At 34.2% G+C, this 26,177-nt stretch overlaps 1 protein-coding gene across 2 annotated transcripts in view; it reads right to left on the bottom strand.

The window, feature by feature from the left end:
• The window catches only part of AUH (AU RNA binding methylglutaconyl-CoA hydratase), a 32,623-nt gene extending 8,313 nt beyond the window's left edge, over positions 1-24,310 (bottom strand). Inside the window, exons 1-7 of one of the 2 annotated variants that reach the window (XM_034410024.3) lie at positions 23,961-24,310; positions 18,770-18,837; positions 18,599-18,686; positions 14,776-14,862; positions 12,869-12,961; positions 11,463-11,519; positions 2,652-2,839 (exon numbers count right to left, since the gene is read on the bottom strand). In XM_034410024.3, coding sequence (XP_034265915.2) covers positions 2,652-2,839; positions 11,463-11,519; positions 12,869-12,961; positions 14,776-14,862; positions 18,599-18,686; positions 18,770-18,837; positions 23,961-24,177 — 798 coding nt within the window. In that variant the 5' untranslated portion in view covers positions 24,178-24,310. Of the gene's footprint in view, positions 1-2,651; positions 2,840-11,462; positions 11,520-12,868; positions 12,962-14,775; positions 14,863-18,598; positions 18,687-18,769; positions 18,838-23,244; positions 23,268-23,960 lie in introns of those variants that run through there. The other variant, XM_087886022.1, reaches the window with a different exon arrangement.
• Between the last annotated feature and the right edge of the window lie 1,867 nt (positions 24,311-26,177).

The following is a 26,177-nucleotide window of genomic DNA, read 5'->3' as shown; positions in this document are numbered from 1 at the left end:
TGAACCAAATTTTGTTATTTCATATGCAAGACAATGGGGAAAATATGGTGGCCCCAATATTGCACAGGATTCAATTACGGCTTTGATATTTCCATTTAGCCCTGTAGAAAGCTTCTGAGAAGCCAACGAAGTCAGTTCTATCTTGACTTGGAAGGACTGTTGAAGCCAAGCTGTAAAATTGGTTGATTATGTGCCATCAATCTGTAAAGCAGAAGGAATTAAGATCTGGGTGGAAGGCTTGTCCCTGATACACTGTATGAAAGGAAAGTCAGTTTGGTTCATAAGTAAGAGATGAAAAGGAGTAGCAGGACAAACTGTAGCTCCTGAGGTCATTGGGAAATGAACGCAGCAGATTGCTAAAACAACTTTGAACCTTTAATGGGCAACGATCTGGGGGATGACAATAGTGGTGACAACTCTAAGGAGGAGTGAAAAATGCAAATATTTTCTTACAGAGTTAAGCTGCCAGATAACCTTTGATACATGGTAATTGTATGAGACTTGAAGGAAGGTGAAGAGGCTATAAGCACTTCAGGGCCAGTTGCCCTTAAAGTTTGTTTCCAGAGAGAAGTAAGCAAACAGGAATGATTGTGATGAACTTGCTTAGTAAATACCTAAAAGCCATGCAAATATCTAACCCATATGATTTTAACCAGAGCAAAGATACAGATCAAAGCCTTTAGGGCCATAAAGCTCAAGATTAGAGGCCTGTAACTGAAGAACAAATTATCGCAATTAATAACTCAAGGAATTTCTGAGAAAGAGTAAAGAAAACTAAAAGGAAAAAAGGAAAGGAAAAAAAGTATTTAGACAAAGCAATTCAAGAATGGCCATGTTAATACTGCCGTGGTTGAAAACCAACTGAAAGGATTTCAGTGAGAGCCACATCTAACGGTATGGTATATATGGGTTCAGGGGACTCACAAAATGTTTTGAATACTCTGAAAGATCTGCACAGACACATAATTCATATAAGAAACACAGCACAATGAAAACTGTTCCACATGTTCATTTCAGTTTTCATTTCATTTCTGTTTATAACTACAATTAATATGAGATAGATTGACTCAATTTTAAAATAAAATTCTTCTATTAGTTCATGCAACCATACTAAAATGTTATCAAAATATGTCATTCAAGATATTTCTTTCCAGATGTAACAGTTGCATGGAAATGAAGTGAAGCACCTTTCATCATTTCTCAAGACTTTAATCTCCAATGAGTGGCACACAGTAATTCAGAAAACACAGCTAGTGAGAATCAGGATATTGCTATTTAGAATAGTTTAAAAAATATTAGTAGAAGTATGTTGTTTAAAAACTATGCACTATAAGTAAAACACTTAGAGAAGATAATGTATAGTATGAATATCTCAATGTACATACATCAGTATGACATTTCAAGGACTATACAGTGTACTATTGGTCCTCTAGATTTATGGTCTTGGGGACTTCAACCTACTGAATATACTGGCTGGTAGGTGTGTTGCTTCAAATGCATAAAACAGTAACAGTACCTACCTCCTTTCCCATATTGAACAAACCACACTAAAACTAGAGTACTAAAAATTGCAGGCAAAAACCAACAAACTCACAGCTTTCATGAAAGCAGAATGACTATCTAATCATTCTACAGGTAATCCCTGGGTTATGTGCATTCCCTTAACAAACATTCAAAGTTACGCAATAAGCGCCCCTATTTTAATATTAATATGAAATGTATTAATAGGATGGGAAGTATTATGATTTGATAGATGGATGGATGGATGGATGGATGGATGGATGGATGGATGGAGATAGATAGATAGATAGATAGATAGATAGATAGATAGATAGATAGATAGATAGATAGATAGATAGATAGATAGACCCACCCACCCACCCTGCCAAAGGTAACAAAATAAATTGTGATCATATACCACATAGTTCACCTAAGGAATTTTAAAATGTACTTTGTAAAGTTGCTTGAGAGCTTGACAATACTGACCTTTAACAAAGATAATGCTAGGTCTACTAAACTTGACAACAGAATAATATTCTTTTATCTATTGTTTCCTAACAATTGATCATTTCAGATCAATAAAAATCACAATTTTTTTTACTCTATCTAGATAGTAATCAAATAAACAAATATTATAATATTATAGAGGATATTATATAATCTAATATATAAAACTACATACTTTACTATTTAAACCCATTTATAAGTATACACTTTCCATCAAGTTAATGAAATTTGTATTTATAATTTGGGCTATAAAGTGCCACTTCACTACTTTTTACTGATTAACAGAACTTCAACATTTTAATTTATTTTGGGAAACTAAATTAGGAAATGTGGAGACAATTTTTTTTAAAAAATTTCCATAGTAAGATGCTTAAGAAAATGATGGATACTAAGCAAAAATACTAAAGTACTAAATCTCAAATAATAACAAAACCCTCCAATATTTATTATTAATTCAATATTTTAAGATTTGTAACATAATCATGGACAGATGAATAATATGCCTATAACAACAACCAAGGAAGAAAATTTGGCATTATAAGTAATTATAAGTAATGGAGGGCTTTCAATATATTTTATAGTAATAATTGTCATCTATTGCAACAAAATGACAGAATAAAGAATATCATACACTAAGACTGTACCTGAGGTAAAAATTCTCTTGCCAGGTCTAACGCTCTTCTGTAGGCAGCATCCCCTGCTTCATTCTGTTCAACCACATGACTGATCAAGCCTATTGATTTAGCTTCTTCACCGTCAAGTACACGAGCAGAAAATATTAATTCTTTTGCCAGAGACACACCAATGGTACGAGGTAGTCGCTGTGTCCCGCCTGTAGTTTAGTTTAGGAAAGGTAAGAAAAAACACAAATACTGATGCTATGGAGTATCATCATCTTTAATATGTTAATATATTATATAATATAATAATATAGTTTTAAAAGTGTGACTGATTAATAAGCCTTAGAGTGATTTTACTATTACTGCAACCAGAAAAGAAGAGTAAGAGTTCAAGTACTTTAAGAAAATGCATATGTATTGAAAGCACAATATGATACACATATTATTTTCTTTCTCAAGGCAAATACACATATCCAATTTTAACAGGTCATCTCCACTCAGCAACTTTCCAACATAGAAAATAGATCAAACATATTTATAAAAATGCACTTATCAATAATTTAAGAAAGTATATACGCTGAAATTTGGCCCAACAAAGTAAGTTTTAGTTTTCATTAACCAACAGATCAGTACCTTTATTATCTAGACATCAGCTGCAGTCAAATAGATAAGCTACACTGCTAATGGATGTTAGGCAATGATAAAATGTAAGTAGTGTAATATTCAATCTTTAACTGAAGGACTTTCTGTCTGTTAGTTCAGCCACATTTGTTAGATCCTGAACTCTCCCCAGTTATGAAGGTGACATTGGAGTAATTAAGGGATGGGTCCATGCAGTGATTTCTGCTTTTTTGAGGGAGTGGTTCTGCTGATCTGAAGGAGACAATGGCATCCCCTCTTCCCAGGAGTCCATCATTGGCCATTACATTATTTTAGACAATTATTTCCAGGTTCCAAATTCCACTTTATAGTAAAGGTTGTAGAGAAAGTGGTTGGGCAACAATTACAGAGGATCTTGGAGGAAATGGATTACCTGGACATGTTTCAGTTGAGTTTCAGACTCTATGCAGAAGGTGCTAGTCATGCTTGTCAATGACCTTTGGCAAAGGCGGGACGGTGCATTCATTGATGAATTGAAGGTCTGCCTAACTTAATTATTTCTACCTGCCAAGTATGTGATAACAGAATGGGAACAGAATCACCTTATAGAGGAGATTGGGAGCATAAAAATTTAGTAAATAAAAACAATAATAAACACTACAGGTCCCTTCTATTAAATGTTATCATCTTGTGGAACTGAGGAAATTTGCCTTTTCTGTTGTGCCTCTATAATAGCAACCCTTCTCTTCCCCTTCCCACATGGAGATACAGAAAGCACTTCAAGGTTCTGAAAAATACTTCAGAACTGGTTTTGGACTCAGGTTTGTGTATTTGTGGATTTGATGTGTTTTGGTTTTATTTGTTATGGTTTGATTGTTTTAATCTGGGCTGCTTGTGGGATTATACTGTATACTTTTATACTTATGCACTCTCACCCGCCACTTACGCATAAACCATTGCCTCTCCCTCCCCCCACTGCCAGTCCACAAAGATGGAAAGGTTTGCTCTTCTAGTCCCATGTTAGGCACAAAGCCAGCTGAATGATTTTGGGCTGGTTACTCCCTCTAAATCCTAGAAAAAACGAAATGGCAAATCAGTTCTGAAATTCTTGCCAGGAAAACTGTAAAGACTCATTCAGGCGTCACTAGCAGTCAACAAGAAACATCATAATTTACTGAAATACATGATTATGGCAGTGAGAATAAATTTTGCCGCACACTGGAAGAAGATATAATCCCAACAATATTTGATTGGGAATTTAAATTTGGAAAATATGCAGCACTGGCAAAATTAACAATATATATTCACAACAGAATTTTAACTAAACGTAAGCAAGAATAATTACAAGATATCACGCGGCATGGCAAATATAAACATTTATAGTTTGGCCTCTCTGTGAATCTAAATGTTTATGAATATTATAAATTAGCAGAAGCCCAAAAAGGGGAAAGTCAGAAACCAAATAGCCTCGTTTTTCTTTTTCTTTTTAGTTGTTATGTCTATTTGGTTTTGTCCATTTCTTTTTTCTTCAATATGCATCAACAGTAAATAATATTACACTGGAGACCTTAATATTAAGTAATCAGCTTAGGACAAAAACATTTACTGTATAAAACTATTTTCATATAATGTGCAACTGCTTTTTATTGTTATTTTCAGCTTTGGATGTAAAAGCTGTATTATCCTAAGCTTATTAATGCTGACATTTTAAATCATAATTAATACTGATATAATATCTTCTTTTTCATCTTTAATGGTCTAGGACTAGGTTATCTAAATATTATAGTGCCAATAATCTATAGTCAGCACTGCACAAATACCATGATACTGAAATAAAATAAAATAAAATAATTAAAAAAAAGCTTTCCTGTTTTCTCACCTAATTCCTAAAAATTCTAATTAAAGAATTTCAAAAAATTGTTCTCAATGGAATAGCCAATTTAAGTACTATAAATATTTCACATTATTTATCTGTGGGGTTTCTAGCATAAGCAAAACGTGAGTCTTTAACCATATATTCCAGCTGTCTAAGATTAAAATGTCTCTTTTTACTCTTTTTTATTTATATAAAAACATCCCAAAGGACTAATGTCTCAGTAGGAAAAAGAAACTATTTTCATTTTTTTATGTTCCGAGAAAGAAAAAATCTATTAACAGAAATTTTCAGATAGCATCTGAAAATGGTTGATTTATAGTTTTTTAAATTTCAGAATGAGAGTCGCTGAAACGTGGCCTGCAATTGAAATGAATCCTATTAAGTAGTACATAAAAATGATTCGTTCACAGCAGGATAATTTGGTTTTTTTAAAAAAATCTAGTTAAAAATGTTTTTATGTGCATTTACTTTTTAGATTTCAAATACATCAATCAGTTTAAATTTCAGTGTGTATGCTTGGAATATTTTCAAACTGTGAGAATAGATAAGAGGATCTTTTGGAGGAGTTCTATGTAGCTGAGAATCCTGAATTAAATTAAGATCACTATGAGTTGACAGAATGGAATAAGGCTTAGGAAAACATCTTTGTAATATTTCAATAAGTTATTCTTGAGGCCATAAAAGTCAATCAGAGCAATAGTGTTATTAATAATTTTTTTATAATAACAAAATAAAGTATAATTCAGTGTCACAAAGCTTGTATTGTACATTAATTTTAGAATTGCTATTAAGCATAATAACTACCCATATACTAATACAGGTTTGTCCAATCCAACTTCTAGGTCTCTTCACCTGGTAGAATATTTCCTGCAACACAGTATCTGGCTATAAACTTTTTCCACCCACCCACCCTCTTTTTTAATCTGCGCCCAATTAGATTCTAGCTGATTACTTTAGGCCCATGCCTTCACATAGGCAAAATACTTCTCAAAACCAATTTCCCAACATGGCAGACATCTTGTTCTGTGGAAACTTAAAAAGTAATAGATACATAAAGAGAAAGGATTTAAATAATGATTACAGATCTAAACTAAAAGAAAGTAAATATAATAAAGAAAAAACAAATCTCACTCTACTAATATTAAAAATGGGCAAAAAAGCCCTTTATTATAAATCTACAGTAGGTTCTGGCTTAAAGCTCCTCACCTCTCTGACCCTGGAAATAAAAATGTAGAAAAGGAAGCTTCTGTATTCATATAAGAGCAACAACTGTTGAAGTAAAGGAAAAGAAAAGATAAAGTTTGTTACAAAGCAAATAAATGCAAACCCTGTAAGAACTCCACATCAGAGAATTTCCATCACAGAATGTGTACATTTTAAAATATTTTCTCCCAGAAGAAAGATAGAAGATTGCTGGATTTAAAAATAATTAAGTTTCTTGTTTCCTGTCAACAGACATGACAGACATGCTAAATCAATTTTCCTCTTTAAATTTAGCATTTGCAAAGGAAGAACTGGTTAAATCATTATTTTATTTTTACTTCCTACTTATTTTATTTCCACAGCTAGAATCAGCTAGCAACAAGACTTCCTAAATACATTCTTTTATGTAAAATTAACAAAGAGGTCAGCTGATCTGCAGATACAAAAGCAAATTAATTTGTTAAAATTTATTTCGAATAAATCATCTATATTAAGTTAGCAGATACTGCATGTATTGAATTTATCATAAAATCCTTCCTTCTAAGGATTTCATGTGAAATAAAAATAATTAAGTTCAGTACTTCCAAATCTGTATAAAATTTAAGAGCTTCAGCTTTCATAGTTTTAAGGTCTCCATACAGATCCCAAATATACCAGCATCCGGATTCATAAATCTACTTTTTCATCCATTTATAGATTAATTAAGGTTTCACCATTAATTCCAACCTCACTATTGCTTCTCACATAAATAGGAATACATCTCACTTTCATGTTTTCTAGCCCAACAAAATTTGAGGTGGCTCTCAGGGATTTCAAGTGAATTTATATGCTTGTCCAAGTTTTCTCCCAATTATCTGAAGTACAGCTGGGGTGGGGTGGGAGGCACTGCCTTTTTCATTTTACAAGGCTTATTATTAAATATAATGTCCTGGTTCTTAAGGCAAACTGTGAAAGTTTGTGTATGCATCACTTGCTATTTATAGCAGCAATTTTGTTCACATAGTTGGAGGGAAGTAAAAAGAGGCAACTGTTTAGGCTTCAAAATCAAAGTCATACCATTTCCTTTGTAGAATTTTCTATTTTTCTATTTTTAGGACAATATTGTAAGACATTAAAACCTTCAGCAGTCATCATCCAATTTACCATACAAGAAATTAGGCATATGCCAAACATTTTGTGGTTTAATATTCTAATTATGGAACTAGCAAATATTCTGGAAGTGTTCTGGCCCCCAAGCCACCCCTGCCAACCACAATGGACCATCCTGATACCAGAACAGCCTATTTCAAATTTAGATCACTTCCAGAATATATAGAATTGGTAAAATGATCAATTTCAGAATCAGAACATTCTGTGAAAGCTTGCTTGCTAAAAACTAATAGTCTACACTTGCATCATTCAAACCAAATGTAAAGTGTTTACATAGATTTTCTGTATTTCAGAACAATCCTCCAAGCGCTCTCTCCAAAGCAGGTAGGTAGCATTTATGCAATGACATCATTGTGCATGTGTTGTCATAGTGGTTTTCTGAGAACACTGCTACATTGGAGTACTATGTTATTGTTCAGAATAAAAAGTTAAGGAAGATTATCACCTCAATTTATGACTGCAACAACTTATGATCAAAATTCTGGGTTCGTTTGTGGTCATAAGTCAAGGACTTCCGGAGTACACAATACTATATTTTGTGTCTTAAGTATAAATTAAAGTAACAGTAGCCAGAACAAAACCACATATTTAAATTAAAAATAAACCACAATACAAAACATAAAGTGTGATGCACTGTGGCCTTCAGAAAAAACAGCAGAGAAAAGTAGATAATTTTTCCTGTTATATGAGCTGTCAGTATTGAACTGCAAAATGGATAATCATCACCTCTAAAAATCTATTTTTCTGTACATGCTTCATGTTCTATAATGACTAAAGAAAACCTATGTTTTAAATGCACGATTATGCTAACTCAGCTGTAACTGAAAGCATGGTTGGGTGTTGATTTATAATGTACTTTGAAGATTTTCATCAATAGCTGCATTTTTCAGCTGTAGCAATACATGTATTAAAAGCTTAAAATCAAGAATCCACAAATATTGCTCAGGTTTACTAAACATCATCTATTGGTGTTTACCAACCACTTCTTCGCCTTCTCTAAATCTACTGATCTGCACCAAAGCTTGGGGTAAGGGTTTCTGTCAGTTTTGCCAGGAGATAAAGAAAGGATAATATAAACGATGTTCTGTTTCTCATATTTATCAAATTCCACACAAATAAGCTAATACCCTAAACTATGATTAAGGAGCAAGACTGGCAAATAAAGTCACCTGATATTATATTACCTATTCCAAGTACAACTGAAGAATACCTAGAAATATATTTTAACATGCTGTATAATGCAAAGAAGCTTTTAAAACACCAGATAATGGGACATTATCAGGTTTTTTGTATGCAACGAAATTTCATTTTAATGTATGCCGATTAGTGTACATTCAAAGTGACAATAAAGTTATTCTAAGTCTAAGTCATTTGAGGAACTACTGCTAGATTTATTAAATCAGTTACAATGAAATTCATCTGAATCAAATTCTATTTTGGGGATAGCAAGCAGGAAAACACATGCAAGCCACACTATTCTTCTTAATTTATAAACACAGAACTAATCCACCTCTTTCTATTAGCACTTGAGATACATTGTTTAATTATTTGGAAATAAGATTGGCGGTTGAAACATCTGCTTTCTATACTATATTATAACCATTTCTCTTGAGAGTATATAACTTTGTAAGCCTAAAATAATATTATATCAAAAGCAAATAAAGTTGAGTTTTCATACAAACTAGTAATGATGAGAAATAATTTGATTACAACATCAAGACTTCAGATTAATCATGAGCTCAAATAGTCAGACCCAGATTTATGATCAGAGTTTGCATATAAAAATGCTTTGATTTTGTAAGTGCCCCTTTGTATCGTTCAAGAAACATGTCAATACTCTTAAATTCACAGGTCCAAAAAAGATACAGTGCTAAATCACCACATGCTATGTTTTGTAATTCAATGGCCAGTCTGCATCTTCATGAATTTTTACCATGTAGTAATAAAGGAGCTTGTGCACCTGGCTATTATCGTTGGGGATATATAATTTCTGCACAGTTCACCCTTGAGGGACATGTCATAAACAAAGTATCTAGTAGAGAATAAAATGGCAACCTCTCTCCAACATTTTGTCAAAAAGCTACTGTTTTCTAGTAAAAATAATCTTCTCTTTTTGTTTCTTGTACAAACTCTCCTCCTCTTGTTAGCTTTAGGTACAGATTAGCATTACAGGTAGTCCTTACAACAGTTCATTTAGTGACTGTTCAAAGTTACAACAGTGCTGAAAAAAGAGACATGACCATTTTTCACACTTACAACATTGTAGCATCTCTGTAGTCATGTGATCAAAATTCAGACTCTTGCCAACTGGTTCATATTTATGACCGTTGCAGTGTCCAAGGGTCATGTGATCCCCTTTTGGGACCTTCTGACAAGCAAAGTCAATGGGGAAACCAGATTAATTTAACAACCATGTTACTAAGTTAACCACTGCAGTGATTCACTTCACAACTGTAGCAACAAATATCGTAAAATGGACCAAACTCACTTAACAAATATTTCACTTAGCAACATAAATTTTGGGCTCAATTATGGTCATAAATCGAGAACTACCTGTATAGTTATACAAACCAGCTATTTTTACATTATTCACATTCATCAAGCTTTGAAATATTTAAAGTTTGACAAATGATAAACAGATATAGTAATATTAAAAGAAAATATTTAGCTACCTATCATAAAGAAAAATGACGCATAGTTGATAAAACAGTCAGAATTTTTTTCTCTTCATGCCATTTCAGATCTTAGTCACTGAAGTAGGAAATAGTTCATATTTATAATTTCTTCATGAAGTCAAGACAAAGCAATATAGAATAAATCTATTTTTCCTTCTAACTCCTACATTCTCAAGGAGATAGGATCTTCAATTTTTATCAGCCAAATCTAAGATCATCTGGGCAGTGCAACTATATCTACAGGTAGTTCTCAATTTACAACCATTTCTTTAGCAACTGTTCAAAGTTACAACAGCACTGAAAAAAATGATTTATGACCAGTTTTCACACTTATGACCATAGCAGCATATCTACGGTCACATGATCAAAATTCAGGCAGTGGCAACTAGCTTGTATTTATAACTGTTGCAGCATTCTGGGGTCATGTGATCAGATTTTGCAATCTTTCCAGCTGGCTTCTGACAAGTCAATAAAGGAAGCTGGATTTGCTTAAGGATTGTGTGATTCACTTAATTGCAATGATTCAATTAGCAACTGTGTTGAAAAAGCTCATAAAATCGGGCAGGTCTTGCTTAGCAACTACTTTACTTAGCAATGAAAATTCTGGTCTCAACAGTGGGTTTTAAATCAAGGACTACCTGCATATTCAAAGGAAGAAAATTAAAGAAGTGCAACTTCTCCTTCCCCTTTGGGCAGATTGGGGACTTTTGCTGCACAGAAGAAAACTAAGCAGCAAAAGTCCCCAATCTGCCCAAAGGAGTTCATTTCTAATGCTAAAAATCTTCACAAGTAAAAATGGGCAGCATGCATATCCATGCTCATTGCTTGTACAATGGTATTAGAAGGCAAAATGCCCTACAGTCTAAGAGTAGAGAGATATCCTCACCAGCCCAACCTGGCTTCATTTCCATTCTCCATGACTACACACTTTAGATATCATAAATTGGTAAGACATTAACAACATTATGACAGTTATCAAACCATAGATGGAAAAACTGTATTGAAAGTCAATTTGGTGAAGTCATTAATATACTGGCCTAGAAACCAGGAGACTGTGCATTCTAGACCTCCCTTGGGAATAAAAACCAATTGGGTGTCTTTGGGCCGGTCACTCTGGTTCAGCCCAACCAATCTCACAAGGTTATTGCTATGGTGAAAATAGGAGGCAGGACTATATTAAGTATATTCATCACCTGGAGTTATATACAAAAAATTCAGAATGAAAATGTTGTTGTTCAAAACTGGCCAGCATCTGGACAACATTCAAGAGATGGAACATAACAATAACATTTATAAAGAACTGTGACATAATTATGAAAAAAAATTCCATACCTGCACCAGGAATGATCGCTAATTTTGTTTCAACTAGACCCATTTTTGCAGAAGAAGCTTTTAAAAAAAAAGAAAGTTGGTTTTTGAAAAACCTACAAATTGTTTTAATAAAATAACAGGAATTTAGTAAAATAAAACTGTAGCTTCACTGTATGAGTTTCAGATAAAAGTGAAAACATTAAAAAGGGCAGAATGTTAATGGCTATGTTTCAATTCAGCACTAAGCCATGGTTTACTAAGTAACCAAAAACAAATTCCACTGTGCCTTAGGTTGTATGGGAAAAAACTTTTGCTCTCAACAGGCTCTGTAGCTTTTCATTTTTCAGAAAGGGCATTGCAGGATGTAGGAAATCAACTCTTCTTTAGTGCCCATGTGCAAATTGTAGTGCCCATTTCTGTTCTCTGTAAAAAGCCAGTATGTGTCATGATTTTCTAATATTTTCACACCCAGGAAAACAAAATTCTTTGTATAGCAATTGTTCTGCATACAATATATGCCCATTTAGAATACTTTTCTTTATGTATTTATGTATGTATTTTTTCAATACACTGATCTCCAGCTAAACTAGGCAAATTGTAGTGAACTGGACAGTCCAATGATTAAATATTTTAATTGGGATATATTGCTGTTGCTTTTATTGTTTGTATTTTTATTTTTTTTAATTGCTGTAAACCACCTGAGTTGCTTACACAAAGAAAAAAAAAAGCAAGGTATAAATTTATTAATATATTTTTAAAAATGCTTTTAAAGGGAGAAATTCAGATACAGGAAGTTGTAATTCATCCTCTCTTCCTGTGAACTTTCTCACTTAGAGCAAGGCTACAGAACAATATCCATCATGCAATTATCTTTATAATTTAGTGTTTGGTTTTATGTCTAAAAGCTTTGATTAAACAAAGGTTAATTATCTTTTTCCATCATTGGTTTTATTAATGCTGTAATTTTCTGCATCTGAATGAGACAAGTAAGAGGTGAGGGATCCATTCCAGTTTTAGCAACCATCTCCATCCAATAGTCTAAGCTAGAGGATGTTTCCAGGATAGGTGACATAAAAACCTTTCACCTACTCCTGTAAAGTGGAAAAAATTGTTTTAATGTGAACACTTCATTAACTTGTTCCTTTTTTTTATCCTTTTTTGTACTTATTAGCAACAACCCTTTCATGACACAAATCACAAAATTTTTATATTAGATTAAATACATTTACCCTGGATCCAAAAATTAAAAGATACATGCTAACACTAATGTAGGTACTATAATAATTACCTAATTAAACAACTAATTAATAATTAGTTGAGATGTTCAAAATTGCATTAAAATAGCATTCAGAAATAATTTCCCCTACACTTGAATTAAACAAGGTTTAGAAAAACGCTTTAATTTTAAAAATAGGACTAAATCTTACCTGCCACTCTTATATCACAGGCTAGAGCCAATTCCAGGCCACCACCTAATGCAATGCCATCTATTGCAGCTATAGTTGGTACTGGAAGATTAGCTAAAAGGCAAAGTTAACAAAAATATTTTCAGCCAGTTGTCAATATTTGTAATATAAAATTAATTTTATGAAATTTCTAATATCTATTTATTTATTAATTTACGTGCCGTCCTTCTTATCTAAGTGTGATTCTATGGATAACAGCATTTTTTTTTTGTTTCCTTCCAATATTAAGTGCAAACTAAATTCTGACTACAGAGATATTTGGGATATTAACAGCAATAAAAAAAACAAGATACCAGAATTAATTATAATAAACAGCAGTTATGACAAAACAGTAATTCCTGATCTGTAAATATGCAAATCAAAATAGATGTTATCTATTCATGAAACTAACAAATATGGAAGTTATTTACTTTATTACTTTAATTTATATCCAAGCAGCCAAGGTCCTCCTGGCTACAGACTCCACCTTTTGTTCAAGTAGGAGCTATGAAATGAGGAGGATCAAATAAAAATTCGAAAATAACAACCCCAGTCATTGTTTGTCACCAGCATTCATACACCTGTACTACCAGTGAATATGTAAGTTTTACTTAGTTGTTTGTTTCAATACAAGATAACTGACTCAACGCTAACAGGAAGTTATCACTGAAAGACAATAAATTCTTAAAATACTCCCATTCCAATCTTAATGGATTCTTAACCTCATTATCAAAAACTTTTTATGAATTTTCGTAAATACTCCTTCTGAATTGCTGATGAAGTTATTTTCTCTCTTTACAAAAGAATATTTAGCAACTGGCCAGGGCCGGATTTTCCTATAGGCTAACTAGGCTTCAGCCTAGGGCCTCAAGATCAAGAGGGGCCTACATTCAAATTGTTAGCAAAATTAAAATTACACTTTCACTATAGGTGAAAGGACCTCATAAGTGGAATAGCCTAGGGCCTCTTTTCATCTAAATCCGGCCCTGCAACTGGCATGTTTAGTGAGAGATCCATGAACAGAGGTGGCTGCTAGATTGATGGCAGACTCCATCCTCCCCTGCTCTCTACCAATTCCATCTTTTTGCTTATCATATTGATGTAATATTCTCATTGTTTCCTTTGTCATTGTTTATTTTACTGTTCTATTATTTTACTTCTGCTCGTTTTACATTCTCTTCAATTTTTATTCCTTTTTATTATTGTAAGCCGTCTAGAGTAGCCCCACGGCGAGATAGGCAGCAAGTAAATTTAACAAATAAAATAATAAACAGAATTGACAGCTTGAAACACAATTATAAAATAATTGTAAGCACTTTGAATTATTTACTTATTGCTTAGCGCATTGTAAGCTGCCCTGAGTCTCCGGAGAAGGGCGGCATATAAATCAAATAAAAAATAAAAAATTTACAAATATAATGTTTTGATACTGTGGAAAAAAGAAATGCCTTGGCTCTACTCCTTCTCTCTCTCTCAATCTAACTGTTTAGAACACGTTTGTTTTAACATTAAATCAGTTGAAGTTTCCGATTAAAGTTTTCTAGGAAACAGTTTAATTTCCCCCCCCCCCCCATTTGATCCTATTCAAACTGTTTGAGAGTTTAACTTACTTGTGAAGGATATTCACTGAAATAAATTCTGTCTATACATTTACAGGGCTTATTTATACTCAATTCAGTAATACTGTATCTAACAACAGAGAGAAATATAAGAAAATTAATATTCTTTAGTGACAATTATCTCTTTGTCATGTTAATGATAATTAATCTTAATTTATTAGAGTTATGAAAAATTTAAATAGGATTTTTTTTATCACTGGGAACTTTATTTAGTACTACCATTCATGACTGATTGGCTATCAGGAATATTTCAATGAGAGTTGTACTTACCCATTTCATTAATAGTAGATCTTGCTTTTGAGACAAAAGAGCTTACTTCACTAGCATGCATTTTAGCTCTTTCTTTAAGGTCAGCACCTGCAAATGACATTTTATGGTCATATTTAAATATCATCACGGTTTCTGTTCAAATCAACCCATCTTCCCCAACCTCAATATCCATCAAATGTATGAACATCAGCATTTTCATGAATGGCAAGGCTGGCTAGGATTTCTGGGAGGTAGGCAATATAAGTGAAATAAACCAAAATGGCATAATCCATTCATACTTTCAGAAAAAGTAACATGGAAATGTAAATCTATTTCTTGACAAGATCTGGAAACTCTGTCACTTTTCTTTACAAACATTTGGATATAAAATAAAAATGTGTATACAATTTACAAAGTACTTAAAACATACCCCATTGCATGTTTTATATGCATATTTCATAGAAAACATGGAAATAAACCAGTCCTCATTTCATAAAGGGCAAAAAAAAAAAAAAAAGAGGAGGAAGTTAATAAAACAAACCAAACTAATTTTCAGATGGCTGCAACTGTTTATGTAAAAAAGGGATTTGTTTTTCATGATAATTCTGAAAACTATCTCTAATTCTTGGTGTTATAAGCATGACTATATCTTTTGAATGCTATGATAAAATGAACAATTTTACAAACAAAATAAGGAAAATGAAAATAAGGAACATGTCAACAATTCAACAAATCATTTATAAAAAGTTATACATTTTATCCAACACCAAAAAATAATTGTTTCAAATTTCATGCTTAAGTCTCATCTGAAGCAAAGCACTCAATTAGAGCAATTAAGAGACTTTGCTCTATACAGTCAATGTAACAAAAGACTAAATTTATTAAGTCTATAGCCAGTTATTTAAATTTAGATTAACAACAACTTTTCTATGTAAAGTCTATATAAAAAGTTTTATAATTGTAGTCGACATGCATATGTATCCATAATTAAATGTGACTGAAACATTTCATATAATCCCACTCACGTATATTAAAAGCCCAGGATGACAAAAATTAGTGATGCAATAGCCGATTTTATTTCTGCCAAGATTTTAAAAAATTAACAAGTAAAAAAAAAATCTGAGTCAGATTTAAAAGTGCCATTTATACATTTTCAGGGATATCAGATTTATATCAGGCATTTGGAGTAGGACATTAGAATGAGCTATTTCCTACTGATTACCATAATACATATAATTCATATGCTCCCCTAACCCAAGAAATGAAAAATACTCAATTTATCTTGTCTATTTCAATGATTGCTATATTAGTCTTCATTTAACTAACTTAAATTTATTTTCGTTGGACCTGAAACTGAGGAGTGCAATTATGGAAGGATTATAATTAGAAGATTATTAGATGGAAAAATGTTTGAATGTTTGCAGTTATATGATCATATCTAACAGCTCTAATAACATAAAAAAGGTTTACACAATCTAAAGAAATTGTTCCTGAAAAAGCCAAGCTCACACATATTACTCACACATGCTTTCTTACAAATCAATTTCAGAATAATTTTACAAATAGCTATGTAATTTCTGACTCTGATTAATAGCAACAGAGTATATACCATTTTTATGTTCTTAATCTAGATATTTCGCAATCAAAACTTAAGTATCAGAAAATTTAAACAAGTGGCAAAAAAGTACTGACATTCAGTGACATCAGAAAAGAAAATAATATTATAACATTTTCTGGTTATTATTCTCAGCCTACACAACTCAATAGACCTCTGCTAAAATTATGGCAACAGAAATAAGAGTCTCTGCAAAACTATTGCCTTGGCCACAAGTTACACTTACAATAAAATATGTACTGCCTTTACATTTGCTGTTTAGTTAAAATGGATAAAAATTAATAATGGTGAATTGCAAGAATATGCAATTTCTGCAGCACTGTACTTTAGAACCATTATCTGAGTATAAGGCTCAACTTTAAATTTTGAAACTTTAAAGAAAAAGACAGAGAAGATGCCATGCCATGGTAGCAACATAAAATAATTAATGAACTGAGTAGATATTTAAACACACAGTTCTGTTTCCTTTCCAATATGAGGGGTAAACAGTAATATTTTATTGGCTGCTACAAACTAGGTTCTCAACTTCAAAAAACTTTCTTCAATATAAATCTCCTAACCCTCCTCTGTAGCTCATTATTGCATCTACATACTATTAAAACTCGTGTCTGTAATCTTTTTAAACCAAGATATCTCAAATGGGATAACTTTCAGAATGTGGGAACCCATTATTCCCCAAGGGAATGAAAATTTTGGAAACTTGTGGCTGCTTCAGCGCTGCCAGTTGCTATTTCTTCAGTACTCCCATCACACTACTATAGTCATGTGATCTTCATTTTCAACTTCCCCTAACAGCTTCATGGCCAGTCCTTTGTGAGTCAGGGAAGAGGAGGGAAGCAGAGGGCAGGGCAGGGCAATTTCTAATGTTCATTGCTAGCTTCCTACAAGGAAATTCAGTGGGGAAACTGAGAGAAATTCAAAAGTCACCCCCCTCCCACTGAATTTTTGATGTCCATGGTCATTCCATTTCTCTGTTTAAATAAGGAAATATTTCTGAAACAGTGACCCAATGAGTCACAGGTTGTCTAGGTTTCCTTAATATTACTGGTTTGAGAATGTTGCTTCTTGTTAATCATAAGAGGCTCTGAAACACTTCGCAGCTAAAGCTCCAGATAAAATACCCTTAAATAACAAATTTTAGAAAGCTACAATATACACTACATTTCTAACATTAGACAAGGCAAACAAAAAATGCATCATCCTTTTCCTTTTGGCAATGCTTAATTTCATATACTACAGTGGATTTTCATGGTCCATCAGAGCTACTGATCTCTAAATTATACATGGTTGCATTTCCCCAGGCAGACCAGGTATGCTCTGGAGTCACAACTGTTCCTTGAAGAGGTCACTGTTGCAGCTAGAAGGGTCTTTTTGTGCAGCTTTCAGTTGTGTTCCAGTTGAACCCAATCCTAGATCAAGAGGTTCTATGCTCAGAGTCACTCAGGCCCTAATTAATTCCTGTTTTACATTGGGTTGCCTTTGAGGAATATTTAGAAGCTTCAGTTCAAAAACAGATAAAGACAGTCCATGGGTTATGATGGCAATTGGGATTGGGAACTCTTATCTCTGTCATAAAATGTGATGTCACATGACTGTATCATTTAGCAATGACAATTAAGGAAGTAATATTTGCTGTCCTTAAAACTTTGGCAATTTTAAATGTTTATATTTTTAACTGTAAGTCATCCAGAATCATGAATGTGAAATGAGAGCTAAATAAAGCATTGGGTCATTAAGTCAGGACTTCACATGATTTAATTTCCTGCCAGCTTACCCACTGACTTTGTTTTTAGGAAGCAATCAGGGAATGCTGGACACTGAGATTGTGTAACTGTGGCTCACTGAGATGTTGTAATCATAAGCCAGGTGCAAGCATATGAATCACATGACTGCAGGGACATGGCAAGGGCTGTAATTCCGAGGATATATCTTAAGTCCTCCTTATTCAGCATTGTTGTAACTTGTAATTGCTGAACAAATGGTCATAATCTGAGGACTACCTGCATAGATACAGATATTTAGACACACGCACACAAAGTCAGGAAAGCTCTCCAGTCTATATAGCTCATTACATGTTATGGAACTTTTTTCTTAAAAGGGCACAGCAAATATTACTTAAACATAGAACTTGTCTATATTTAGTTCCCAAATAAAGGATTCTGAGTTACTTCTGCTGAATTTAATAGATTATGGATTTCCAGATGGATAAGAAAAATTAAGTTTGCATACCAGCACAAAATACCCCAGGAACTTCACTTCGGAATATAACTGTCCGTACTTTTTTGTCTATTTTCAAAGCGTCCATAACTTTTGATATCTACAGAGAAAAGGTATGGATATTATCAACATTAATTTTCAGATTTGCACATTAGTAAGTAGTTAAAAGTTTCATTTACTTACCGTTTTAATAAGATTTTTATTAAGTGCATTTTTTGCATGTGCTCTGTTTATTCCAAGTACAACAATTCCTGTATGCAGGACAAAAAATAATTACAAAAATCAGTTATGCATTCCAAAACATTTAATGCTACATTTTTAAGACTTCTACGTCTTTGGGGGAAAATGCAGCAGTTTATATGAATAATTATTGCTGGGCATTTATCTGAAAATTTAGATGATATAATAACTAGCATGGAAATACAAATTAATGCTTAGTTGATAAATACATTTTAATATATTTCTTATTTGAAAACTATACTAGATAATTTGGAGTATTAAAAATCTTACTAAAGTAAGAAGGTAAAATAAATTAGAAATAACATAAAATAAAGTAATAATGGCAATAGCACTTAGACTTATATACCGCTTTACAGTGCCTTACAACCCTCTCTAAGCAGTGTACAGAATCAGCATATTACCCCCAAAAATCTGGGTCCTCAAGATACAAGTTCTAAAAGATTAAATACTTAAAGACTAATCACTATACAGGTAGTCCTTGACTTATGACCACAACTGAGCTCAAAATTTATGTTGCTAAGTGAGACATTTGTTAAGTGAGTTTTGCCCCATTTGATTACCTTTCTTGCTACAGTCATCAAATGAATCACTAAAGTGATTAACACAGCTGTTAGGGAATCTGGCTTTCCCATTGATTTTTGTTGTCAGATTACAAAAGATGATCACATGACGCTGGGACAGTGCAACCATCATAAATCAGTTGCCAAGAGGCAGAATTTTGGTCACATGACCATGGAGATGCTGAAATGGTCGTAAATGTGAAAAACAGTCACAAGTCACTTTTTCAGTGCTATTATAACTTTCAACGGTCACTAAATGAACTCTTGTAAGTCGAGGACTACCTGTACCATAAAACTATTTACTATAAATAATACACTATAAATTGGAATAGATGTTTATTAAAAAGACAGGAAATGAGAATTAAAACAAGCATAAAATTAGAGATATATTTTCTCACAAAGCATGAGTTTTGAATGCTTTTCCTCGCAAAGTACACTTTTCTCCTCTCACTTTACTTATCTAAAATAATCATTTATATTGATCTCTGAATATATTGCAAAATTCAAGAACATGACATTCAAAAGATAACTGTACAGCATTCCAGAAAGCATAATCAGTATATCTGTGTAGGTGCATCCAATCAGCTCAATTTAAAATGCAAAGACTTTATTGTACTTTTAGCTTAAGTTCTGGGCAGACATTCTTGATACATTTATAAGATTTCAATATGATTTCAATATGAGTATTTATCCGTACATATTTTCCAAGAAGTTCTGCATTCTCTTTTTTTTATTTAAAAAGTTTTAACAATCATTACAAAAAAATTTTCCCCTCCACCCCCATCCCCCCTCTCCCTCCACCCCCTCCCCCCGAGACCCACCCCCCGGACTTCCCAGAGCAAAAACAGGGTATAGCATAACAAACATAAGCTAATTTAAAAGTTTTGTTTAAAAGTTTTTGTTTTTGTGAGACCTACTTCTTCTTTTCTTGACTTTTTGTGGGTTGGATCTCTATCCTAAATTCCTTTCTGTAGATTGTGTATCGTCTATTTGGTTTTTAAACTAAACAACAGTGTAATGCCAGTTACTTATGAGAGGACTGAATATACGAAAAGATAATGGGCAAAGTATTGGTTTATTTTATCCTGAGGAGAGTGACAGATCTCTGCAGTGCTGAATTTTTTGGGATGTGAAAAAGGCCTTAAATCGAATGGTTGGAAATATCTTGTTTGTTTTTTGGATTTCTTGATAAATATACTACGTGTATGCTGAGTTACATGGCAAGAGATCTATTGGATTGGGGCACGCAGAAGATCTGGTTGTTACCCTATTATGGTGGTTGGAATTAATAATCTGGATAAAAGACACCTCTATAGACATTATATGGAATATAAATATAAAGTCACTCGGGTGGTTGTTGTGTTCTTTTTTTTTTCTTTTTGCAATATGAAGATATTTGTTACTGATGGGGGCAGATGGTAATTGAAGATACTGAAAATACTGTTGGAATTAGGATGCGATGTTACCCTAACATGGGCGATGGAGTTTATTATCCAGCTGAAAGACATTACAGAAGATATTATATGGATTACAAGCCTAAAGTTTTTTTTCTTTTAGGATTTTATTTACATAAGGGAATATTTTTCTAGTGGAGTGGGCAGAAGAATTAAGATATTAAGAACAATCATGGTAGTTTTGTAGGAAAGTGGGGGGAGATAGGTTAGGTTATTGATTGTTTAGTTTAAAAAAAAAGGGATATTATGTTTAGATGTGAATATATGTAAAAGATTTGAGCTAAGAGACATAATGATGGGGGGGAAGGAAATGGGTAGCTGAACTGAATAAATGTTAAATTAGGATTTATTGTATAGTCTTATAATGGAAGTATGTTCTGAAATGTTATATCGTATGGGGGGTAGTAAAAGGGTAGATCATGAGCAGAAATCGTTAAATTGGGAGATATAATAATATTATTATGTTAAATTAGGAGTTATTAGACAATGTTATAATAGAATGTCACTTTGAAATGTATATTATAGTATAGTATAAGGGGGATATGATAATTTTATTAGAAAGAAAGGGTCAGCATATGGAGATGGAGTAAGTGGATGGTAAAGTATGATATAATCTGTTATGAATTTGGGTTTTACTATGAAGAAGTCAAAGGGAAAGGGGAGGGGGAGGGGGGTTAGGGAGGAGGGGGGGGAAAAAGGGGGAAAAATTTGTATTTGAAAAACTTTTTCAATTAAAAAAAACAAACAAACAAACATAAGCTAAAATAAGCTAACTTTCTGTGGTCTCCAAACTCCCCCTTGCTCTTTAACTCCCCTTTCAACTAAATAACCTGTTGTGCCCATGTGACACCCCTCCTGCGCGAGCTGCACTGGCTCCCAGTGGTCTTCCGGGTGCGATTGAAGGTGTTGGTTGCCACCTTTAAAGCGCTCCATGGCATAGGACCCGGGTACCGTCTTCTGCCACCAATAGCCTCCCACCGACCAGTCCGTTCCCACAGAGAGGGTCTCCTCAGGGTGCCATCAGCCAAGTTGTGTCGGCTGGCGACACCCAGGGGGAGGGCCTTCTCTGTGGGAGCTCCAACCCTGTGGAACGAACTGCCCCCGGAAATTCGTAAGATCTCCGACCTCCGGGTGTTTCGCTGCGCATTGAAGACCCTGTTGTTCCGCCAGGCCGGACTATCAACACAATAGTTTTAAATTGGGGTATTTAAATTTTTTGAGGTTTTAAATCTGAGCCAATTTATTTAATTATTTTAAATTTTATATTGTTGTTTTGTCTGTGTTTTTAAATAGGCTGTACACCGCCCTGAGTCCTTCGGGAGAAGGGCAGTATAGAAATAAAATTATTATTATTATTATTATTATTATTATTATTATTATTATTATTATTATTATTATTATTATTATTATTATTATCTAAACATATTAAAAAAGGAAATATAGATTTCATTCATAAGCTATTTATTTATTTATTTATTATATTTCTATACCGCCTTTCTCCTGTAGGACTCAAGGCGGTGTACAGTCAAGAAAAATATAGATACACAAACATCATAAAATTGCTAATTAAAATTATTACTTAATTATTATTTGAAACTTTTTAGTCCAATATTTGTTTTGAATATAGTCAATCCATCTTCTCCATTCCAATATATATCTTTCATTTGAATGGTCCTTCAAATACGCTGAAATTTTAGCCATCTCTGCTAAATTCACTACTTTTAATGTCCATTCTTCAATAGTAGGCAAATCTTCCTTCTTCCAGTACTGTGCCACCAAGAGTCTGGCTGCTGTTATTAAATTTAAAATCAACTTAGTCTCTATAACAATACAATCTGTAATTATGCCTAACAGAAAGAACTGTGGAGTAAATTTTATCTTCTTTTTGAGAATATTTTGAATAATCCACCATATTTTTATCCAAAATGCCTTAATTTTTTTACATGTCCACCATATATGATAATACGTGGCATCATCACATTCACATCTCCAACACTTAGGTTGCACACTTGGATACATATAGGCTAGCTTTTTAGGATCCAGATGCCATCTATAAACATTTTATTAAAATTCTCTCTTAAGTTTTGGGCTTGCGTGAAGTTCACATTTCTAACCTATATATTTTCCCATGTTTCCATTATTATTGGTTCTTCAATATTTTGTGCCCACTTCATCATACAGTCCTTAACTAACTCCGTTTCTGAATCTATTTCTACCAACGCATTATACAACCTTTTTATATGCATTTGACTTTGATCTCTAATCTGTTTTACCAAGTTCTCATTTTGCAGAAAACCAATTTTTTGATCTTCTCTCCATCTAGCTTGCAACTGTACATATTGAAACCATGTTCGAATTGTCCTTTCTTCTCTTAATTGATTCAAAGATTTTAATTGTAGTATACCTCTTTCCTTGTTAAGAAGCTCTGTATATGTAATCACATCCTGCCTTTGCTCTACACTTATATTCTCTATCGTGTGTACTTCTCGTTTAGTTTATACTTGTACTTTTTCCAGACACGCAATAGAGTATTCCTTAATATATGACTTTTAAAAGTTCTGCATTCTCAAACACGCAGAACGTAAGAATTCAAATAAGAATAATTATAGACTGTATTTTTTTTTTTAGAAATAGGAACGTGTATCAGCGACAGCTAAATGACAGGCCACCTTCAAATAAAACGCAGGACTTTCAAAATCTGCACATCAGGCATCCTGACCTTACAAGCCACCCTCCCCAGTCTCCTAAACCAGAGTAAGGCTTTCCCGAACAAGCGCCTGTAACAGGCAGCATCACAGAACACGAGAAAGAGCCGCGCATGCGCTTTATGATTGTGGCAGCTCGCGCAACCCGCCCCCGCCAACGGCAGAATTTAAAGGGTCAGGCAGCTTCATCATTTCGGACAGATAATTGGATGTGGAGGCGTCCCATCGACGAGTCTCCGCATCTGACAAGCAAAAAGCCTTACAGGGCAGAACTGGAGGGAGGGAGGGGAGGGGAGGGAGGGAGGAGGGGGGGGAAACAAATGGCTTTCTTTGGAAATGTTGCTTCAGGGCTGAGTGACAGGTTAAAAAAAAAAAAAAAAGACCCCGCTCCATCCACGCCGGCTCCAGCCGTTACCTTTATGATCGTCGTCCAAATACCGAACCCGCAGTTCCTCCTCCAGTCCTTTGGCTTCGGAACTGTATTTTCTCACGGCCGCGGTCAGGCCACAACAGCTGCTAGGGCTCACGCGGCCCAGGGAGAAGGAGGAGGCGGGTGACCAAGCGACGGCGGCTAAACCCCCTGGATGGTGAAAGAGCCTAAGAGCTACCTTGGCTGCCGCCGTAGCCGCCATGTTGCCTGTCAAAGGAGCACGCACAGCGAGCCCGTCTCCAGTGCGGTCACGTGACGGCCACTTTTCGCGCGGGCCGCCAGAGGAGCGGGGCCCAACCGACAAAGGGCCTGGAAGCGGCACGTGACTCTGGGAGCGATTGGAGCCAAAGCTCCGTGGGGCAGGTTTTGCTCGATCGATTCTCCGGAAAGAGATCCTCTTGCTACTCGGGCAGGCTTTACAAACCCTTCGCCCTGCCCCGAGGACTAAAGAATGGCCGTATTGCGAAGTTACAAGTCAACTTTTCCTATTTATTGCCTTATTAGAAAGTTTTTCGCCGGATGGAAAAGGAGGAACGAAATATTTCCTAAGGAAAAAAAAATAGCATTTTCCTTCATTTTTGTGCGACTTTTACTGTTTTGGGCCTCGATTCTGTAGGGGGCTGTGGTTAAGATCAATCGTCATCATCACCGTTTTTATTTCTTTTAATTTCAATATAGAATTAAATAAAGCGTTGCTTATTCTTTAAAAAGTAATTAAAACTTTAAAATGCTTTAAATTAATATTAAAATCATTTAATGGTGACAACACGAATGGTATCGTGAATGTTTTTTTTATCGTGGAATATATGCTTTGTATGCTTCTTTATATTTCGGCAACATAATATACTGCAACATATAAACAACATAATGGAGCAATTCAGCAGTCTTTATATCCATGCAAAATTTCCATCACACAAGCCTATTGACTTTGTTGTATGTTTTGATTAAATCATGGACAAAAACTTTTATTTCCTGTAGGCATATATTTCTCAATAGTTGGCTAAAAAGGGAAACTGGTCTGTGTACCCTAGCTCAGCATGAAGTTTCCCCTCATTTTCCAAATTTTACAGTGGTTTTTCAGTCAAAATTCTGTCAAGGAGCTTCTCAGAGTGCTTAAGTTAAATTGTCCTGTCGTTTTTGCATTTATTCTTGCTACCACCTTATAGCATTCTTCTAATCTGCATTTCTGCAGTCTTTTGCAGAAGACTGCAGTTAAAACGTTGTACATTTATTGCATAAAGAAATAATACACATATCCCCAGTTAAATGTGAGGAAACAGACCCAAAGATTGTGAGGACATCAAGGGCTGAAAAGCCAAGCAAGGGGATGTCTCAGTATGTAGCCTCTCAGGGCCTCTCCCATCCCTAAGGCACCATCTGCTCAATGTCTAGCACTTTCATTTAACAACTGCATCAGAAAGTTGTTGCTGAGGCTGTCTTGCTTAATGGCTGTCACTACTTGCAACTGTAATGGTCAGGGTCCATTATGGTCATAAGTCAAGGACTACCTATAATGCAACAGATAGATATTAAGTGACACTAGAGACATGCCATATATGATCCTATGTGGAAAGAGCTGCAGCAGTTGACAGTTGCTTACTTAAGTATACGCCATTTCTTTATAATTTAGATTTATAAAGTCTCCCATTTGAATATGACTTGGCACCATACAGATTAAAAACAGATAAATACCTAAAACAAACAAAAAATGTGTAAATGTAAACACAACTATTTTACCAAAATAGATACTGCACCCCAGGTAGGCATGGCCCATCCTATTTAATCACTTGCTTTATATAGCCCACTCTGCTGGCACATAACTCAAGGCAATGTGCATGATCAATAAACAGTACATGCCAGAGAAATAATCACTTCCAACTCAATGCTGGATTAAAATACATTTTTAATGTCTTTCAAAAGGCGGGCAGGGTAAACCACATTTCAGGAGAAATGCAGTTCAATGCATTTCTGTTCTGCTGTTTAGCTTTGGCTAAACCCTGATAAAACTAAGGGGCTTTGGATATGTGGAATTTAAGATCTAGACTTTAACATCTGGTTTTGAATTGGGTTGCACTGCTCCACACAGACCTGGTGCACAATTCAGGGCTTTTTCTGAACTTGCGGTTCCTGATCAAAGAGATGGCAATTGTGTCTATGGGAGTCTTTATGCAACTTCATGTGCACCAGTTGCACCCTTTCCTA

This window comes from Pantherophis guttatus, chromosome 2, assembly GCF_059756535.1.
Source record: "Pantherophis guttatus breed Tessera chromosome 2, ASM5975653v1, whole genome shotgun sequence".
In the NCBI taxonomy this organism is placed as follows: domain Eukaryota; kingdom Metazoa; phylum Chordata; class Lepidosauria; order Squamata; family Colubridae; genus Pantherophis; species Pantherophis guttatus.
This window is presented reverse-complemented; position numbering and strand designations above follow the sequence as displayed.